This window comes from Corythoichthys intestinalis, chromosome 10, assembly GCF_030265065.1.
Source record: "Corythoichthys intestinalis isolate RoL2023-P3 chromosome 10, ASM3026506v1, whole genome shotgun sequence".
NCBI lineage: Eukaryota > Metazoa > Chordata > Actinopteri > Syngnathiformes > Syngnathidae > Corythoichthys > Corythoichthys intestinalis.
In genome coordinates this window covers 20,324,365-20,340,698 of record NC_080404.1, presented here as the reverse complement: position 1 = coordinate 20,340,698, position 16,334 = coordinate 20,324,365, and the positions used below count along the sequence as shown (strand labels likewise).

The 16,334-nt window shown below is 38.9% G+C and overlaps 1 protein-coding gene across 1 annotated transcript; it reads right to left on the bottom strand.

The window, feature by feature from the left end:
- Nucleotides 1-185: 185 nt before the first annotated feature.
- Nucleotides 186-14,696, bottom strand: habp2 (hyaluronan binding protein 2). Its single transcript, XM_057848622.1, has 13 exons — nt 14,576-14,696; nt 13,960-14,116; nt 10,178-10,267; nt 9,953-10,063; nt 9,761-9,877; nt 9,341-9,451; nt 5,450-5,621; nt 5,277-5,368; nt 4,809-5,181; nt 4,589-4,731; nt 1,433-1,567; nt 1,152-1,297; nt 186-1,053 (listed from the first exon to the last, which is right to left on the bottom strand). The coding sequence occupies exons 1-13, from the start codon at nt 14,633-14,635 to the stop codon at nt 889-891; spliced, it is 1,872 nt and encodes a 623-aa protein (XP_057704605.1). The 5' UTR covers nt 14,636-14,696; the 3' UTR covers nt 186-888.
- Between the last annotated feature and the right edge of the window lie 1,638 nt (nt 14,697-16,334).

The following is a 16,334-nucleotide window of genomic DNA, read 5'->3' as shown; positions in this document are numbered from 1 at the left end:
CTACAAAGCTACGAAGAGTTTTGCTGAGGATGGGTGCAGGACCTACACATTATGACCGTACTAAACGGCAACTCCATCGTTCTTGCAAAGGTAGGCTATGTGTGTTTACTATTTTCATTGCCATGAACCTGAACGCACCACAAGTCTTGGATGACAAATAAACAGAGCAGAGTAGACTCGCTACGGCTGGTAGTTCCTTCAATTTATTCAAAGTAAGTAACGCACTGCTTTTGACCATCATAACGGTAACGGCGTTGTAATGGCGGAAGAAATAATTAGTTAGATTACCCCGTTACTGAAAAAATAACGCTGTTTATGTAACGGCGTTATTTATAACGGAGTTATTCGCAACACTGTATATGACCTTCAGGCCCCAGCACAGTAGGCTACAACACTGAGGTCAGTGGCTTATGTCAGTGTACCATGCAGATGTGATTTACAGAGAAAATGAAGCCAATCAATCTGGAATACGTGTGTGACATTTCATTTTTGTGTGTATTGCTGTTGACATTCACTAATCACCCTGAGAACCCATGTCTTCTCTTATAGAGTAACAAAATCCATGTTTTATTCAGTTTGTTATCACAATTTGACTAAATCTATGTCTATAAATCATGTTCAGTCAATTAAACTAAACAAAACCAGCAATGTGTATAATGTTAATGACACCAAGTGAACTTTACTGATATCATCGTAATTGTCACCTCATAAACAAATGCGCAGAACACTTAAAGGTGTCAACCTTATTCATAAATGACTGTGCTATGTATAATTACATTTACAGTCCAAAATAAGTCGACTGCACAAACACTAAATCCAGACTCATAGTGAGTGAGGTTCAGTGCATCACTAGCCCCAAGCTTAGAGCTGGACTACTGATGCTTTTCATTAAGATGATGTTTGAGTTTTTGATTTGATCCAGTCCAGAAAGTGAGTGACCCGTGCATAGACCCCAGGTTTATTCTTCGCTCCACATTGGTCTCCCCAGCTGACCAAACCATAAAGAACATGAACGTTATTCCGCTTACAGGTCAGCGGTCCTCCCGAGTCGCCCTGAAAGAACAAGTGTCCTCGCTCATTAATCCAAAGACACACTCAAAAATTTAAATTAGTCACACTTTAGTTTAGTATTTAGCATTCTGCTAATTTACCTGACAAGAATCAACCCCTCCTTGTAGATAGCCAGCGCAGAACATGCTATTATCCAAAGAAGAACCATAAATTTTGCTCTCAGAACATTTCTCCTGGTTGATAAGCAGAACATTGGCCTCCAGTAAATGGTTGGAACCATAGTCAGCTGTAAATACAAAGAGTAATGAGACAAGGCCGTGAGCTAATTGATTCACGGTTTACGAATTCTTTGAATTGAAACGTCTAACCACTTAAATAAAGATTTTTTTTTTCTTCCCATCATCTCAATTGCCGGACTTACATTCTTCAGTAGCACCCCATCCAGAAATGGTACATTCCTCCCCATCAGCCATCGGGCCCTCAGGCAAACAGGCTGCCTTCACAAACTGAGTCTCATTGGCACAAAAACCATTAGTGCCTTCCAGTCGCAGCAACGCTATACAAATGCAGTTGTACATTGTTAGCTTACACATGTAAAGGAGTAGTTTACCCACACATAACATTGTGTTACATAGATTTTTAGACAGATATTTGTCTGTTGACATTGTTATATGAAATTTTATAGATCAATTCATGTAACGGTATTTGGATGTTCGATGAAACAGATATTCTGTTGCGCTTCTGCTCAATGGCAATATAAATATTATGATTCTGATATAGTGTGCTCAATACCAAACTACCTGAGACCTAGATACGTGACCAAGGCTGGTCTTGAGTATTACAACACAATACTACACTACACTCCTGTTAGCACAATTGCGTAAGCCTAGTGTGACCAAACGTCCTCTTTTGCCCAGACATGTCCACTTTTCACATCCTGTCCAGGGCGTCGGGCAGGGTTTTATAAATTCATGGAAATGTCCGGTTTTCATTATTTTTCACGTGACCAATTTGTGTGTGTTGAAATTGACTGGCGCTCTGAACAGACTACTACGGTACTGTGCTGCCTGTGAAGTGTTCCCAGACAGCCCTCCGATTTGTTAAGACTTTTATCACGATGAATATGTATATAATCAAATGCTCATGCACCCAGAAGAATAATTAAATCAAAAAATACAGTGGTACCTCTACATACGAAGTTAATTAGTTCCAGTACCTTGTTTGTAAGCCGAAATGGTCGTATGTTGAGCAGGATTTTCCCATAAGAACACATTATAATTCCATTAATTCGTTCCGACAGCCCGAAAACCTACACTAAATCCTTAATAAATACTGCTGTTACTATTGCAAAAAGCAATTACAAAGATCAAAACAAATACATTATGAATAAAAAATTGGAATAATAATAGTAGTAATAATAATAAGAACTAATAACGTAACAAATCGGGTTCTAGTGTGGCGGTTGTACCGTATTGGTCCGAATATAAGATGGCCCTGATTATAAGACGACCACCTCTTTTTCAAGACGCTAGTTTGAAAAAAGACCTTTTGAACACCAAATTAATTTTTATACAGAAAATAATTACAGTACATCCCAAACAAATGATTATAACGATATATTTGAGAGAAAAAACATGTTATTTTGCCTCGTTTATATCTTAATACCTGAACATTTAAATATGTAAGCTAAAGTGCAATCACATTCCTAAATGAATGGCTTCTGGTTTTTGAAATGTAAATAAACCAATCTATTGTGATAAAACAACAAAATTGCAATAACTGCATTAACCATCAAAGTGAAGTCTAACTGTAACTGTAGTCTTGAAACAAATCTGAATAAGGAACAACATTGCAATAAAATCATGCAAACTGGTTAAACTTGAGAGTAGCTGAGATCTGTCATGACAAAACATTGCTTCAATGATATCTGGCGCCATCTAGTGTCGTGAAATGGTATAATGTCTAGACCGCGAATTTAAGACGACCCCCTCTTTTTCATTCTTATTTCAATGGAAAAAACACCATCTTATATTCGGGCCAATACAGTATTTTGCGTGGTGTACTTGAACGCACCGCAGGGCTGATGGCAGAGTGCGAGAGAGTGCAGTTGAGTTATTACTTTCTCTTTTGACGTCCTGTTGTTGCTGGCAGTTGGCGTGTTGTGTTGAACAACTTCTGAAATAAATTATTAAAAACCTGACGAAGCTGGTGATCTCTTTGGCGATGGTACCACAATCATAATTGTCACCTTAACTTATAAAGACTGGCGAACGCAGGTCAGAGGACTATTGTCAAGCAGTTCACGGACGAACACCTCATGCTCATATTTTTCCATCATTCCATCTTCATTTCAATAGTAAGCCTCACCCATTTTGATTTTTCACCACCTGCTTTAACATTCTTGGAACCCATGTTGATTTCTCTCACAAGAAAATCCACCCTGCGTCCGTCTTGTGGGAAAACAACGAAAATGCGACTCTTTCATAAATCGTCATATTTCGAGCATTTCATCGGCTGTAGAAACAAATGGCGAGTCAAATTTTACGTCGGGTGCCGAAAAGATCGTGTGTCGAAACGACCGTATGTCGAGGTATCACTGTATCTTTATTCTACTTTGGATACAGATTTGCGCATGCGTGTGGAGTCACAGACTGGCTTTATCATGGCATTAACTGTCAATTGTCATTCACAAACAAGCCTTCGTCACACCAGCTCACAGGCTATCGGTACGTACACTTGCTAAACTTCTTTTCGTCAACTGGTGACTTCTGTCGTAGCTTTGTACTGATGTGATCGGTAAAATCCCGTTTGGTGTCGCGTTGTTGCACTGCTGGTGATTGTAAACTTTTATAGCAATGTTTGATTTTACCTCGGCTACTGAAGCTAATAGTTTTGAACTGCTGCGTTTGGAAACATGCTGGTTGCATCGTTTGTCGGTTTATTTCCGTTATTGTTTGCGTGCAATCTAGAACATTGACTGAGTGGGAATAACAATTTCTCAAAGACAATTGTCGTGATAGTAATTTATAAAAATGTTTAGTTGGCACATAGCCTACTGCATGTGTGTATGTACTGGATTACATTTCAATGGGTGTGCATTATATTATTATTATTATATATTTATTATTTAATTCGTTTTTTGTTTGTTTCGTTTTTGCGTTTTAATTGTTTGATCATTTTTTAGGAAGAATAAAGCCTCTTGAGAAACGACTGAGAATTTGAATTGTGTCTTTGGTTGTATACTATATGGCTATAAATTTTTTGTAATAAAACTGAATTTTTCTATCCAGACGGAGGACGCACACTTTAAATATATTAAAGTTATATAGGCATCTTTGAGTGAACTTCGAGTAAAATTCAAGTATCTCAAGGCCGGGCCGAGTGTGCTCTTTTTTGGAAATCAAAATATGGTCACCCTACGCTAGCCTAATAGGATTTAGCTAAGAATTGAGATGAGTTTTTACGCAAATAGCAAAGGACGGATTCCACAAAACCGCAAATAGGTGGGCGTTACCTGTGGCTGTGAAACACAGAGATTTTATTCATATACCGAGTTACGACAATGAAAATTGCTCACCAATGTCATTGTGGACTGATACTGGAGTCTCCCTGTAGTTCTCATGAACAACAGCCTCTTCAACATTAAAGACCTGTTCACTGGGCTCATCAGCGTCCAGAGAGAGCCCTCCCATAACCACCTGCATGTCATTTCCCCGTTCACTGTTCAAAGACATAACTATGACAGTTGAAATGTTCGCAACTTTTTCCAAAAATGTGGACATCTGAATTGGTCTTACATGCAGTGTCCAGCTGTCAGTATCCAGCAGCTGTCAATGAGAACACCCCCACATATGTGCTTGTATGGCTGAGTGGTTCTCTTGGGTCTCACTTGCAGGGACACTTGCCAGGGTAATGCCCCTGGAGGTACCTTCAAGCCTCCAAAGATCCGGGTCATAACTTTCTTGGGCTGAGGCCTACCGCAAGTACTGAATTGGTTTGAAGAAAGTGTTGGAGTTGGCGAAGCTTCGCTGGGTTGTGGGGACTGAGTGGGTTTTTGGGTTGGGGCAGGTGTTGGCTTGGGCTTTTCAGGAGTAGGCCTAGGAGGAGTTGGTATTTTAGGCGGATCCACTGGAACTGGACGCACAGTGGGAGGTGGAGTGTCACTTCCATCTGGTGTCACCCAAACGAAATAAATGCACACACACAAAAAAAAACAATTATAAACTTAAAATTGAATCTTGTTAACAGATCCGACATCTATGTACCTTCAGGACACTCATCTACATCACAGTAGTTCCATAGCAGCTTTTGGCCTCTTCTGTAGAAACACCATGGTGTCAAGTCACCATCTGGGTTTCTGGGGTATAGAAAACATCTCATTTAGACCATTTTTAGCAAGTTGGACTTTTCGGCAGCACCCTTTGAGGAAAAAATTGACCTGCAGAAGTTGTGTGGGCCAAGGCCATCACTGTCTTCAAATGAGTTGAAAGGATCCGTTCCTTTCTCCAGGATGAAATGAGAATTCCAGTAGAGGCATTCGTCACCGTCAATTGTCTCGCTCACTGTGCCTCGATATGACTCGCCATCCTCCTCAAAACAGTCATTTGGGCCTGAGAATTATAGCACTTGTCAATTTGTCAATAATTTGTCAAATATAGAATACCAAAAAGTTCAGAAAGACTTTAAAAACTGTGCTCGTTATTTCTGGATGTTCCCAGTTGTAGGAGTATTTGTTTGACAGATAGCTATCTTAAATGTTAGCCTAACACTTGAGGCAACGAGGACATTATTATAAAATATTTTCTGTAGAAAAATCACTCATCATAGGTATATAAGAAGCACAAAAGATCTAAATTTCTAAAAGAAGTTAACATTCTTATTGCAGCCATTTGAAACTATCAAACATGATACTTTGTCAAAACTATCAGAATGATAGAACTTACAATGTTGCTGGCTGGCAGGGAAAACAATTATCATTAATAATGATACTGTATTTTTCCGGACTATAAGTCGCACCCGAGTATAAGTCACAAAACAAAACAAAAATTACAGACTGGCGGAAAACAGACAATGCTGAAAAAGCAGTTTCTGCTCTTGCACCCCTCTTTAAAATAAACTGCTGTATTTTAAAAAGTGCGTACGACACCAAAAAGCATGTTTATTTCAATATTTCACGCGGTGTTTTATGCTCCTGAAAGAAATGGACCGCTTGGATATGTGTTCAAGCAATCATTTTATATATTAAATTTTTGAATCCCACACCATGAAAATGAGTGACTTCCGGCTCCAGTCTCGGGTTTAGGACGAATGGGAATGTGACGTCACCCGGGTCAGCATCTCACAATACAACGTTGCTTTATAGCATGCAGATGGACTGAGGATTCAGCTGATTTTGCAGATTAATTAGTTTATTTTTGGTATCACGCCAGCCAAACGGCTGCAGGATTTTGTTGCTGCACCAGGGAGAGGCGTTTGAGCCTTTTTGGGTTTCAGAAAGTTCCCGTTCACCCCGAGATCGGCCAAAACAAGTGTGTGACAACTGTGGGACCATTGGATTTACGGGGAAGTGAGTAAACATTGTGTTTTGTATTATGTCAAATACTGGCTTTTGTTTTGTTTTATTTTGTGGCTGACAATGCTCCTTGTCCACCCAGAATGACACTCGGCCGACGACCGGCGGCTTGTCGCACACCCCACCGGGTGAGCGCTATACTCGGCTTATTGTCCTTTTCGTGTGACCGGTGTTCTGTCTTTTTCATTTTGTTAAAAATGGCCGCGAATACAGCGATTACAAAGTAAATACTACAAACCCTTTTAAAATAAAGGAATATTTACTTTCGTTTCATCATGGACAGACATGTAGAAAAGTTCTCCTCAGACACATCCTGCCTTGTTAGCTGCACACAACAACTTCATGCCGCTCTCTCACTGTTTACGTTTTTGCCGTGTTTTTAAGCATTAATTTACGCCATATTCATGTTGACCATGTGGCAGCTACGCACTCCTCCAACATCGGCCTGTTTGTCCGGCGGTGATTCTCCAGCTGCTTCCTCGGCAAACCAGCTCTCCTGCCCGCAGCAGGGGAATGACGAGTTCTAACTTGCTCGCTGCCGGGCAGGTTGCCGATCGGCGAAGACAATCAACAATCCCGCCGCCGTGTGAGATGATCCGGGGCAGTTTTGTGTGATTTTTCGCTTCGAAAAGCGAAAATAAGACTTTGAGACGTCACTCGGTCCCGGTTAGCATGTCAGCTAGCTGTCACACCTCCTGGTTTGTTTACGCTCTCCGAAGCCGGGGCAGGGAAATGACAAAAGTCGGACTAACTCCGGTGGCATAAAATATCGTGGGGAGGTACCAAGAAGTCGACAGTTTTGACCATTATCGAGTGATTTTGCCATGTCCTACTGAATAAATGCATTTTTAATATTTCATATTCCATTTAGCACAAGATTGTTATCTGTCATGACCATACCATTTATAAAGCAATTGGGGGAAAATACTTGGGAAAAAAAAAAATCCTGTAAAAATATTGTAGTAGATAGATTGAAACAATGAAATTTTGCTGCTCTCTTTGTCACATTTTCTTCGTTCTGAATAATTCCCTCTCAATGGGTTGAATTCTAAATCAGATGAAACCATGACCCTGTTGACGACCCTGTTGGGACGCTATAGCGCTATAATGACAGGCAAGAGCTAAACAGCAGATTAAAAGTCTAATTTCTCGTCATCTGCGCTTTGCCAAATTGTTATATATAGTTGAATCGTCTTGATTCTAATTCAAATAATAACGCTAAAAGACTTTTTTTTATCCTGTCATACACACTTTAAGCCAAAAAAATGGTTGTGTTTGAAAGAACAATATGTCTATATGCTGCCATAGCAGTTTAATGGCGTATTAAGTCCCTAATCTATTTTTAATTAGTCCTTTGTACCCTGGAGACCCCCATTTACAGACACAGAGCAAACGCTTATGTTTCAACCCAGCCATAAAAAGAAGGTAATTAATTATATTTATTTTTCAAAATGTCTATCATTTTTAGCATAGAATCATTAATTGATGTCTAATATATAGTTAAAAAAAGACTATACAATTATTCAGTCGCATATTTTATACTTTTAAACAAATTCACAAACTCACAATGAAAAAAAATAGTGTCTGTAAATAAGTCACTGATATCTACCTTATAACTATCGCTTAAGTGTATTTTTTTATTGTTACTGTCGCATTTTCCCGATATTTTAGATGATAAATAATAAATCCAAATGAAGAAAATTTGGGAGGGGAAAAAAAAAGTTTGAAAAGGTAAATATTTGAAAAAGAACATTTCGACCACTCCTTGATGTCTGCGATTTCTGAAATGCGACCCTTGTTATATTACCGTGTTTCACCCATAAAATCCCCAAAAAGTCCAGCTGTGGCCAATCACAGCTGTGTCTTGACAGACGGTGAGACATGCTACACTGATTGTTTTAATCGAATCAATATAAAGACACAATATTATATCGTTAAAATCATGGTGCCTTTAATTATGCTCTCTCATGCTCTCATCTGGAGTTAGGGTTTAGGGCAGGGGTCTCCAAACCGGTCCTGGAGGGCTGCTGTGGGTCCTGGTTTTTGTTTTGTTTTGTTTCAAGCACAGACCTTTTAACCAATGTGGTTTCTACTAAAACAAGCAGCACCTGGCTGCAATCAACTGATTACACTTATAAAACACCAGATTGGTGAAAAGGTGTGGTCTTGTTTTTTTGCAGTGAAATCCTGCACCCACTGCGGCCCTATGTGGAATAGTTTGGAGACCACTGGTTTAGGGTTACATTTTTTTTTTTTTTAAATGCCCTCCTGTTCAAAATGTTTCTTCCCGCAGAAAATTTAAATTTTAAGCTTTCAAATGATGTATCACATATGCATATACGTAGGACAATTTTGAAATTTGGCCAAATTGGGAGTCTCAGATTGGAACTTCAGGTCACCTGAGTGTTTTCCGCCATATATAAGTCACACTGGAGTATAAGTCGAATTTTGAGAACGTGATTTTATTTAATCAGGGATCAAGCACATTATTACCATTATTATACAGTATAGCACTAATAAAACAGAGAACAAAGTGCTAAATAGTTATCTCTTGACACATTAACAGTTATTCCAATAACAAGAAACAAAACAACTCTATCACGCCTCGAGTATTAATATCAGCATATACGTCACGCTTGAGTATAAATCGCAGGCCCAGCAAAACGATGAAAAAAAGTGTGATTTATAGTACGAAAAATACAGTAAATGTATATACATATTCGCAATACGCCTCACTTTCTATGTTGTGGGACTTACCAACATGGCAGAAACGACCTCTGAAGCCTGAAGGACACGTGCAGTCAAAGTCGTTACCATCCCTGACACACTGTCCTCCATTCTTACATGGATTAGGCTCACATAGATTAACTGAAGAGAAAAAAAAGGTTATTTAAAAAAAAAGATGATATGATTGCCATGATCAATCATTAGAAAGTTTGGCCATTCTTGCGAATTCTGTTAAGCGTAGCAGGATATTGCCAGAGCAGAAAAATAAATAGTTCAGCATTAAGAGATACATTTCTCAATGAAAAGTGAAATTTATCATGTTAAAATGGAACCGCTAACCAGTTAAAATACAATCAACCTTATAATGATATAATGAAATACTGCATGTTTTTTTTCTGTCCTGGCATCTACAGTATTACTCTCATAGTGAAAGGAGAAATAGTTCCTCACATGTTCTACAGTTTGGAGGTTGGAAGGGGTGCCTGCATTTGCACTCATAAAATGGTGGCGTGGAAGTCAGCACACATTCTCCACGGCCACATGTACCTCTCTTGCAAATCTTAGGTCCTGGAACATTAATCAAGATTTAAATTGGTTATTTTCACAAGCCTTATATGCTGTATTCAACAAATGTTTTCTAACCTCTCTCGCATCGTCTTCCCTTGAAAGGTTTTCGACAGTTACATTTGAATTTGTTCTTTCCTTTCTCCTTGCATACGCCGTTATTTTCGCAAGGGTTTGGGTTACATTGACCTGAGGGAAAGGAAGGGGTAGACCTTGGATATTTGGTTTGAAATGTAACACATTATTCAAAAAAATGGGAAAAAATGATGGTAAGAAAAAAAACTGAGGTGAAGTGTTTCTCACCCTCTGGCTCTTGAAGGTCATACAGCCATTCACTTGGGTCATCGTCGTCATCATCATCAGGAATCTCTCCCATATATCCAAAGAAAAAGTCTAAAAAGCACAATATGATTCAAATATTATGCATCTATGCAGTGAGGAACAAATTTGAATAGGGCCCGGGTGAGCATAAAGGGGACCCCACAAGTGGATCGTCTGAAAAGGTTGTGTGAGTTGGGGGGGATGCTAGTGGACATTTATTCGCGGGCCCCTCAAGACGATTGTCCGGTGTGTGTTTTTGTGTGTGTGTGCGTGTATGGGTGGGGTGCAAGTGGGAATTTTTTTGCGGGCCCTTCCAGACAAACTGCCAAGTTGGGGGGGAGGGCGGGGGGGCTGGCAGAGATAACACTATATTACAGTTCCCTGCGTCACATTACTTTTCAGTTTGACACTCGCCCAACCACGCCCATTTTAAACCTACAAACCAGGTCTCTGTCGTACCCCCAGCACCCTCCTAAGTTCCGCCCCTGCATCTATGGCACACTGAAAATGTTATACAGTGATTCCTCGTTACTTCGCGCTTCAAACTTAGCACCCTCAGTCCATCGCGGATTTTTTTTCAATTAAAAAAAAAGAATACAGATGAGCTGTCCCAAGCTGATCACGTAGTCTCACTCTCGCTCCCTCCGTCTTTCCCTCTCCCTGCTCTTTCTTCATTGGCAGTGCACGTGCACTGGAGTTGGTTATTAACGTTAACGATGATTGACAGATGTTTGTGTTTGATCTTGCCAGAGACACGAACTTCAAAAGCGCCGCCTCAATAAATCAACGTTTAACTTGTTAAACAGTTGCTGTGGCAACTCATTGTGTGTAATTGAGCAGCTTGAGCAGATTTGAGTGGACTCACTTAATGAAGCATTTAATAAAGCCAAGCATTTTCTACTACTTTATTCTTGTTTAAAAATAATTCAGTGGGACAGTAACATGTTTAAAACTTATCATAATTATTGAATTTGAAGTGCTTAAAAACCATTTATTAAAATGTATATGGCGGAAAACACAGATTAGGCTGAAAACGCAGTTTCTGCTCTCACACCCCTCTATAAAACAAACTGCCTTAAAGCCAAAAGAACTGTTGTGTCTGATAGAACAATATGTCTATATGCTGCCATAGCAGAGTCATGGCGCATTAAGTCCCCGAACTATTTTTAATTTGTCCGTTTTACCCTAAAAAACCTCCATTTACAGACGTCGTGCAACCGCTGTTGTTTTAACCCAGCCATTAAAAAAAGTAATTATATTTACTATTCAAAATGTCTGTCATTTTTAGCTTAGAATCATTAATTGATTTCTAATATTTCGTTTAAAAAAAAAAAAAAAAAACTTTAAAAAATTATTCACTCGCATATTTTAAAGTTTTCAACAAATTACGTCACAATGAAAAAATTGGCGTCTGTAAATAAGTCACGGATATCTACCTCATAACTATCACTTGATTGTATTTTTTTCATTACTGTCGCATTTTTCCCAAAATTTTAGATGATAAATAATCGATCCGAACAAAGAAAAATTGGAAAAAAAAAAAAAAAACTTTTTAAAAGGGTAAATATATGAAAATGAAAATCTCGATTACACCTTGACGTCTGGGATTTCTGCATTGCGACCCTTGTTATATTACCATGTTTCACCCATAAACTCTCCAAAAAATCCAGCTGGGGCCATTCACATCTGTGTCTTGACACTCCATGATACATGCTATATGGACTCTTTGGATCGAAACAAGGTAAATACGCGATAATATCTCGTTAAAATCATGGCATCTTTAATTCTGCTCTCGCGTGCTCTCACCTCCAGTTAGGGTGTTGCTGTTTAAAAAATATGTATATTTTTTAAAATACCCTCCTGTTCAAAATTTTTCTTCCCCCCGAAAATTGACATTTTAAGCTTTCCAGTGATGTATCACACGTGCAAATCTGACAATTTTGAAATTTGGACAAATTGGGGGTCTCAGAGCGGAACTTCAAGTCACCTAAGTGTTTTCCGCCATATACAGTGGGGCAAATAAGTATTTAGTCAACCACCAATTGTGCAAGTTTTCCTACTTGAAAAGATTAGGGAGGCCTGTAATTGTCAACATGGGTAAACCTCAACCATGAGAGACAGAACGTGGAAAAAAAAAAAACAGAAAATCATATTGTTTGATTTTTAAAGAATTTATTTCCAAATTAGAATGGAAAATAAGTATATGGTCAACTACAAACAAGCAAGTTTTCTGGCTGTCAAAGAGGGCTAACGTCTTCTAACGAGGTCTAACAAGGCTCCACTCGTTACGTGTATTAATGGCACCTGTTTTAACTCATTATCGGTATAAAAGACACCTGTCCACAATCTCAGTCAGTCACACTCCAAACTCCACTATGGCCAAGACCAAAGAGCTGTCGAACGACACCAGTGACAAAATTGTAGACCTGCACCATGCTGGGAAGACTGAATCTGCAATAGGTAAAACGCTTGGTGTAAAGAACTCAACTGTGGGAGCAATTATTAGAAAATGGAAGATATACAAGACCACTGATAATCTCCCTCGATCTGGGGCTCCATGCAAGATTTCACCCCGTGGCGTCAAAATGATAACAAGAATGAGAAAAAAATCCCAGAACCACACGTGGGGACCTAGTGAATGACCTACAGAGAGCTGGGACCACAGTAACAAAGGCTACTATCAGTAACACAATGCGCCGCCAGGGTCTCAAATCCTGCACTGCCAGGTGTGTCCCCCTGCTGAAGCCAGTACACGTCCAGGCCCGTCTGTGGTTCGCTAGAAAGCATTGAGATGATCCAGAAGAGGACTGGGAGAATGTGTTATGGTCAGATGAAACCAAAATAGAACTTTTTGGTAGAAACACAGGTTCTCGTGTTTGGAGGAGAAAGAATACTGAATTGCATCCAAAGAACACCATACCCACTGTGAAGCATGGGGGTGGAAACATCATGCTTTGGGGCTGTTTTTCTGGAAAGGGACCAGGACGACTGATCTGTGTAAAGGAAAGAATGAATGGGGCCATGTATCGAGAGATTTTGAGTGAAAATCTCCTTCCATCAGCAAGGGCATTGAAGATGAGACGTGGCTGGGTCATTCAGCATGACAATGATCCCAAACACACGGCCAGGGCAACAAAGGAGTGGCTTCGTAAGAAGCATTTCAAGGTCCTGGACTGGCCTAGCCAGTCAGAAAATCTGTGGAGGGAGTTGAAAGTCCGTGTTGCCCAACGACAGCCCCAAAACATCACTGCTCTAGAGGAGATCTGCATGGAGGAATGGGCCAAAATACCAGCAACAGTGTGTGAAAAGCTTGTGAAGATTTACAGAAAACGTTTGGCCTCCGTTATTGCCAACAAAGAATACATAACAAAGTATTGAGATGAACTTTTGGTATTGACCAAATATTTATTTTCCACCATGATTTGCAAATAAATTCTTTAAAAATAAAAAAAATGTGATTTTCTGTTGTGTTTTTTTTTCCACATTCTGTCTCTCACGGTTGAGGTTTACCCATGTTGACAATTACAAGCCTCTCTAATATTTTCAAGTGGGAGAGCTTGAACAATTAGTGGTTGACTAAATACTTATTTTCCCCACTGTATTTGCTCTTCTAAATTTGTCCAATCAATGACTGCGCCTTTTGTCCACGTGATGTTACTCGGAAAGTTCGGTTGGTGCAGTGTGAATACTGAACCTTTTCAACAAGTCATTTGCTAGTGTTGTTGCGAGATTACTCTCCAACCGGACCCTGGTAATGCACTTACCGTTAATTATATCTTGAAATCGTTCTTTCCTTTTTGCATGTTTTCCATGTTTATGACCCCGAATATCATGAGGACCATGATCATGGTCATGTTCATGGTTGTGATGATGGTGAGGATGACGATGACGATGGTGTTTTTTGTGTTTGCGAGGTTTTGTCTGTAAAAAGACATCAATACAATACATTTCCATTGTGAAAGATTTTTGTTTTGTTTATTTTCACACTGATACATTTGAAGCAAGCAGCATTATATTTTGCTCGTGAGTTTAGGGCAATTGGGGAAAAAAAAAATTAGACGTGGCTAGTATCTTTATTCCATTTTAACCACAAACAATAAACATTCAAGTTAACTGTTACCGATTAACATGCAATTTTGCAGATTGCCTACACTTATTTCCATAATTTTCCTCATGAATTCCCACAGAGCGTTTCCAGCTTTGGGAATAACGCCAACGTTGCAACTCTAATTTTGATTACTTGATTTAATTCCACCATCACTGAATCGCCCTGAAGCGAAAAGGCTGATAAATAACACTTTTATTCAAAAAGCAAGACACAAACAACAGCTAAAGCAAAATGCAACATTATTGCACCAGTAGTAAACAGGATATACATACTTCAGCAGTGCTCAGGATCACAGCAAGAAAGAGGAAAAGGAAGAGTAGCTTCAGGTTCATGATGGCAGAAACTCAGACTGCACACAGCCAAATGAGAGTGTATGACAGTCCATCACTCTCGCGCTGCAAACCTTTGCACTTTGTCTGACATCCTGCGGTCAATGATATTGATTTCTTTTCTATAGTTTTGAGGAGTCACATGTAGTCACACCTAACTTATTTATAGTTAGATTTATGTTATTTAGGGAAGCAGAAATTTTGCAAGGTCATTCATGTTACCAAAATAATAATGTAGTACAGTACAATGATATTCTTATTTGTGTTTTGTAACAGTAGGGGTATCGGCTAATGAAAATTGTCCTAGTCTGCCCCTGGCGAAAGGTTCATTGGCAATGGATCTATTTGTTTGACTGTAGACTTTGGATCTACATACACTGATTAACTTTCAAGATAAACTATCACTTCTTTTTAAACTCGCTTTACTCCGAACTGAGTGCTGTGTACCATCCGGTCTAGTGGGTGGATTTTGGATGTTATTATATGGTTTTGCAACATCAATTATAGCTGAATGTTCCAAATCATCAGACCCGAAAAGGCATCGAGTTGCAAATTTGCCTTCACTCTGTAATTACACTGACCACAATGTAAGTGTTTTGAAAAGATTATGTTAAATGATTCATATCAATGTTATTATTTCAGCACGAATGGGGTTGAATGGCTATGAAAATATTGCCTGATGAACTTTTTAGGCTGACGGATGTTTCTGTCTGTTAAATATTTGAATTCCTCAGAGAAGTTCAGTTGATAGATCATCAGACTGGTGCCCGCTGTGGTTCATGGAGCATCTGGCCCACTAATTCACTGTAAAGTTTATTTCAAAGTTAGGAAAATAAGACAATAAATGACACTATTTGCAATGTTTTACTACTCAGAAGTGAAACAATTAGGCATATGTTTAGCCCAGAGATTTCACCATCAATTGACGAGACAGCTCAAACAGACATTGCGCCACGGCTTCCCGTAGAGGGCCGGCCAGGCAGAGCGTTGTGAAAGCTTTCACAGCGATAAACTCAAACACGCTGCGTTCTAACGCCAGATTTAGGTGGAAACAGGACCAAAGTTTTAGTGCATACAAGAAGGCAGGGGTGTCTCAAGAGTGATTTGGTCGAGAATTCAAGGTAATTTTTATATAAAATAGCAACATGCATTAAACGTTGTTAAAAAAAATGAAATGAATGGAAAAAATTTGCGTAACTAGCTTGAAATATTTACGTAAAATGAATGATAACTGCCCTTTTTTTTTTTTTTTTTTTGCTTTTAACCAAGAATTTAGACAGTTTTACGTTTATATCTATAGAAATTCAGTGATTTACGCATTTATTTACTAGAATTTTCAACTTAAAAAGCTCTTTATTTTGTGATGGCCACCATATTGGATTTTGTATTCATACACAATAGCGAAACTTTACATTCTAATAATCGGGCAATTTTCAGCCAACTGCCCATTTTTATGGCAAAAAAACTAGAAACTTACACAATTCTGTGTCCGTACAAAAAAAAAAAATTGGCATTTACGTGTTTTATTCTATGTAACATTTCAATCTAAACACGACGAGGGCCAGATAGCCGGCAAGACGTGCTGAGTCAATAGTGACATCGGAATTCAACCTAAATAAGTTGTGATTGTATATAGAAAAATGCAAAATTTGCTTTGTTGAGTAAAATTTAGATGATTCTGCATGCTTTTCTCAAGTATTAA

Bases quoted from the DNA above. Each gene is read 5' to 3' on its own strand.
- habp2 (XM_057848622.1), bottom strand. From the start codon at position 14,635: ATGAACCTGAAGCTACTCTTCCTTTTCCTCTTTCTTGCTGTGATCCTG. The intron at 5,622-9,340 runs GTAAGTCCCACA...TATAATTCTCAG, and splicing joins AGGTCGTTTCTGCCATGTTG to GCCCAAATGACTGTTTTGAG. The intron at 5,182-5,276 runs GTACATAGATGT...GGGTGACACCAG, and splicing joins TGTAGATGAGTGTCCTGAAG to ATGGAAGTGACACTCCACCT.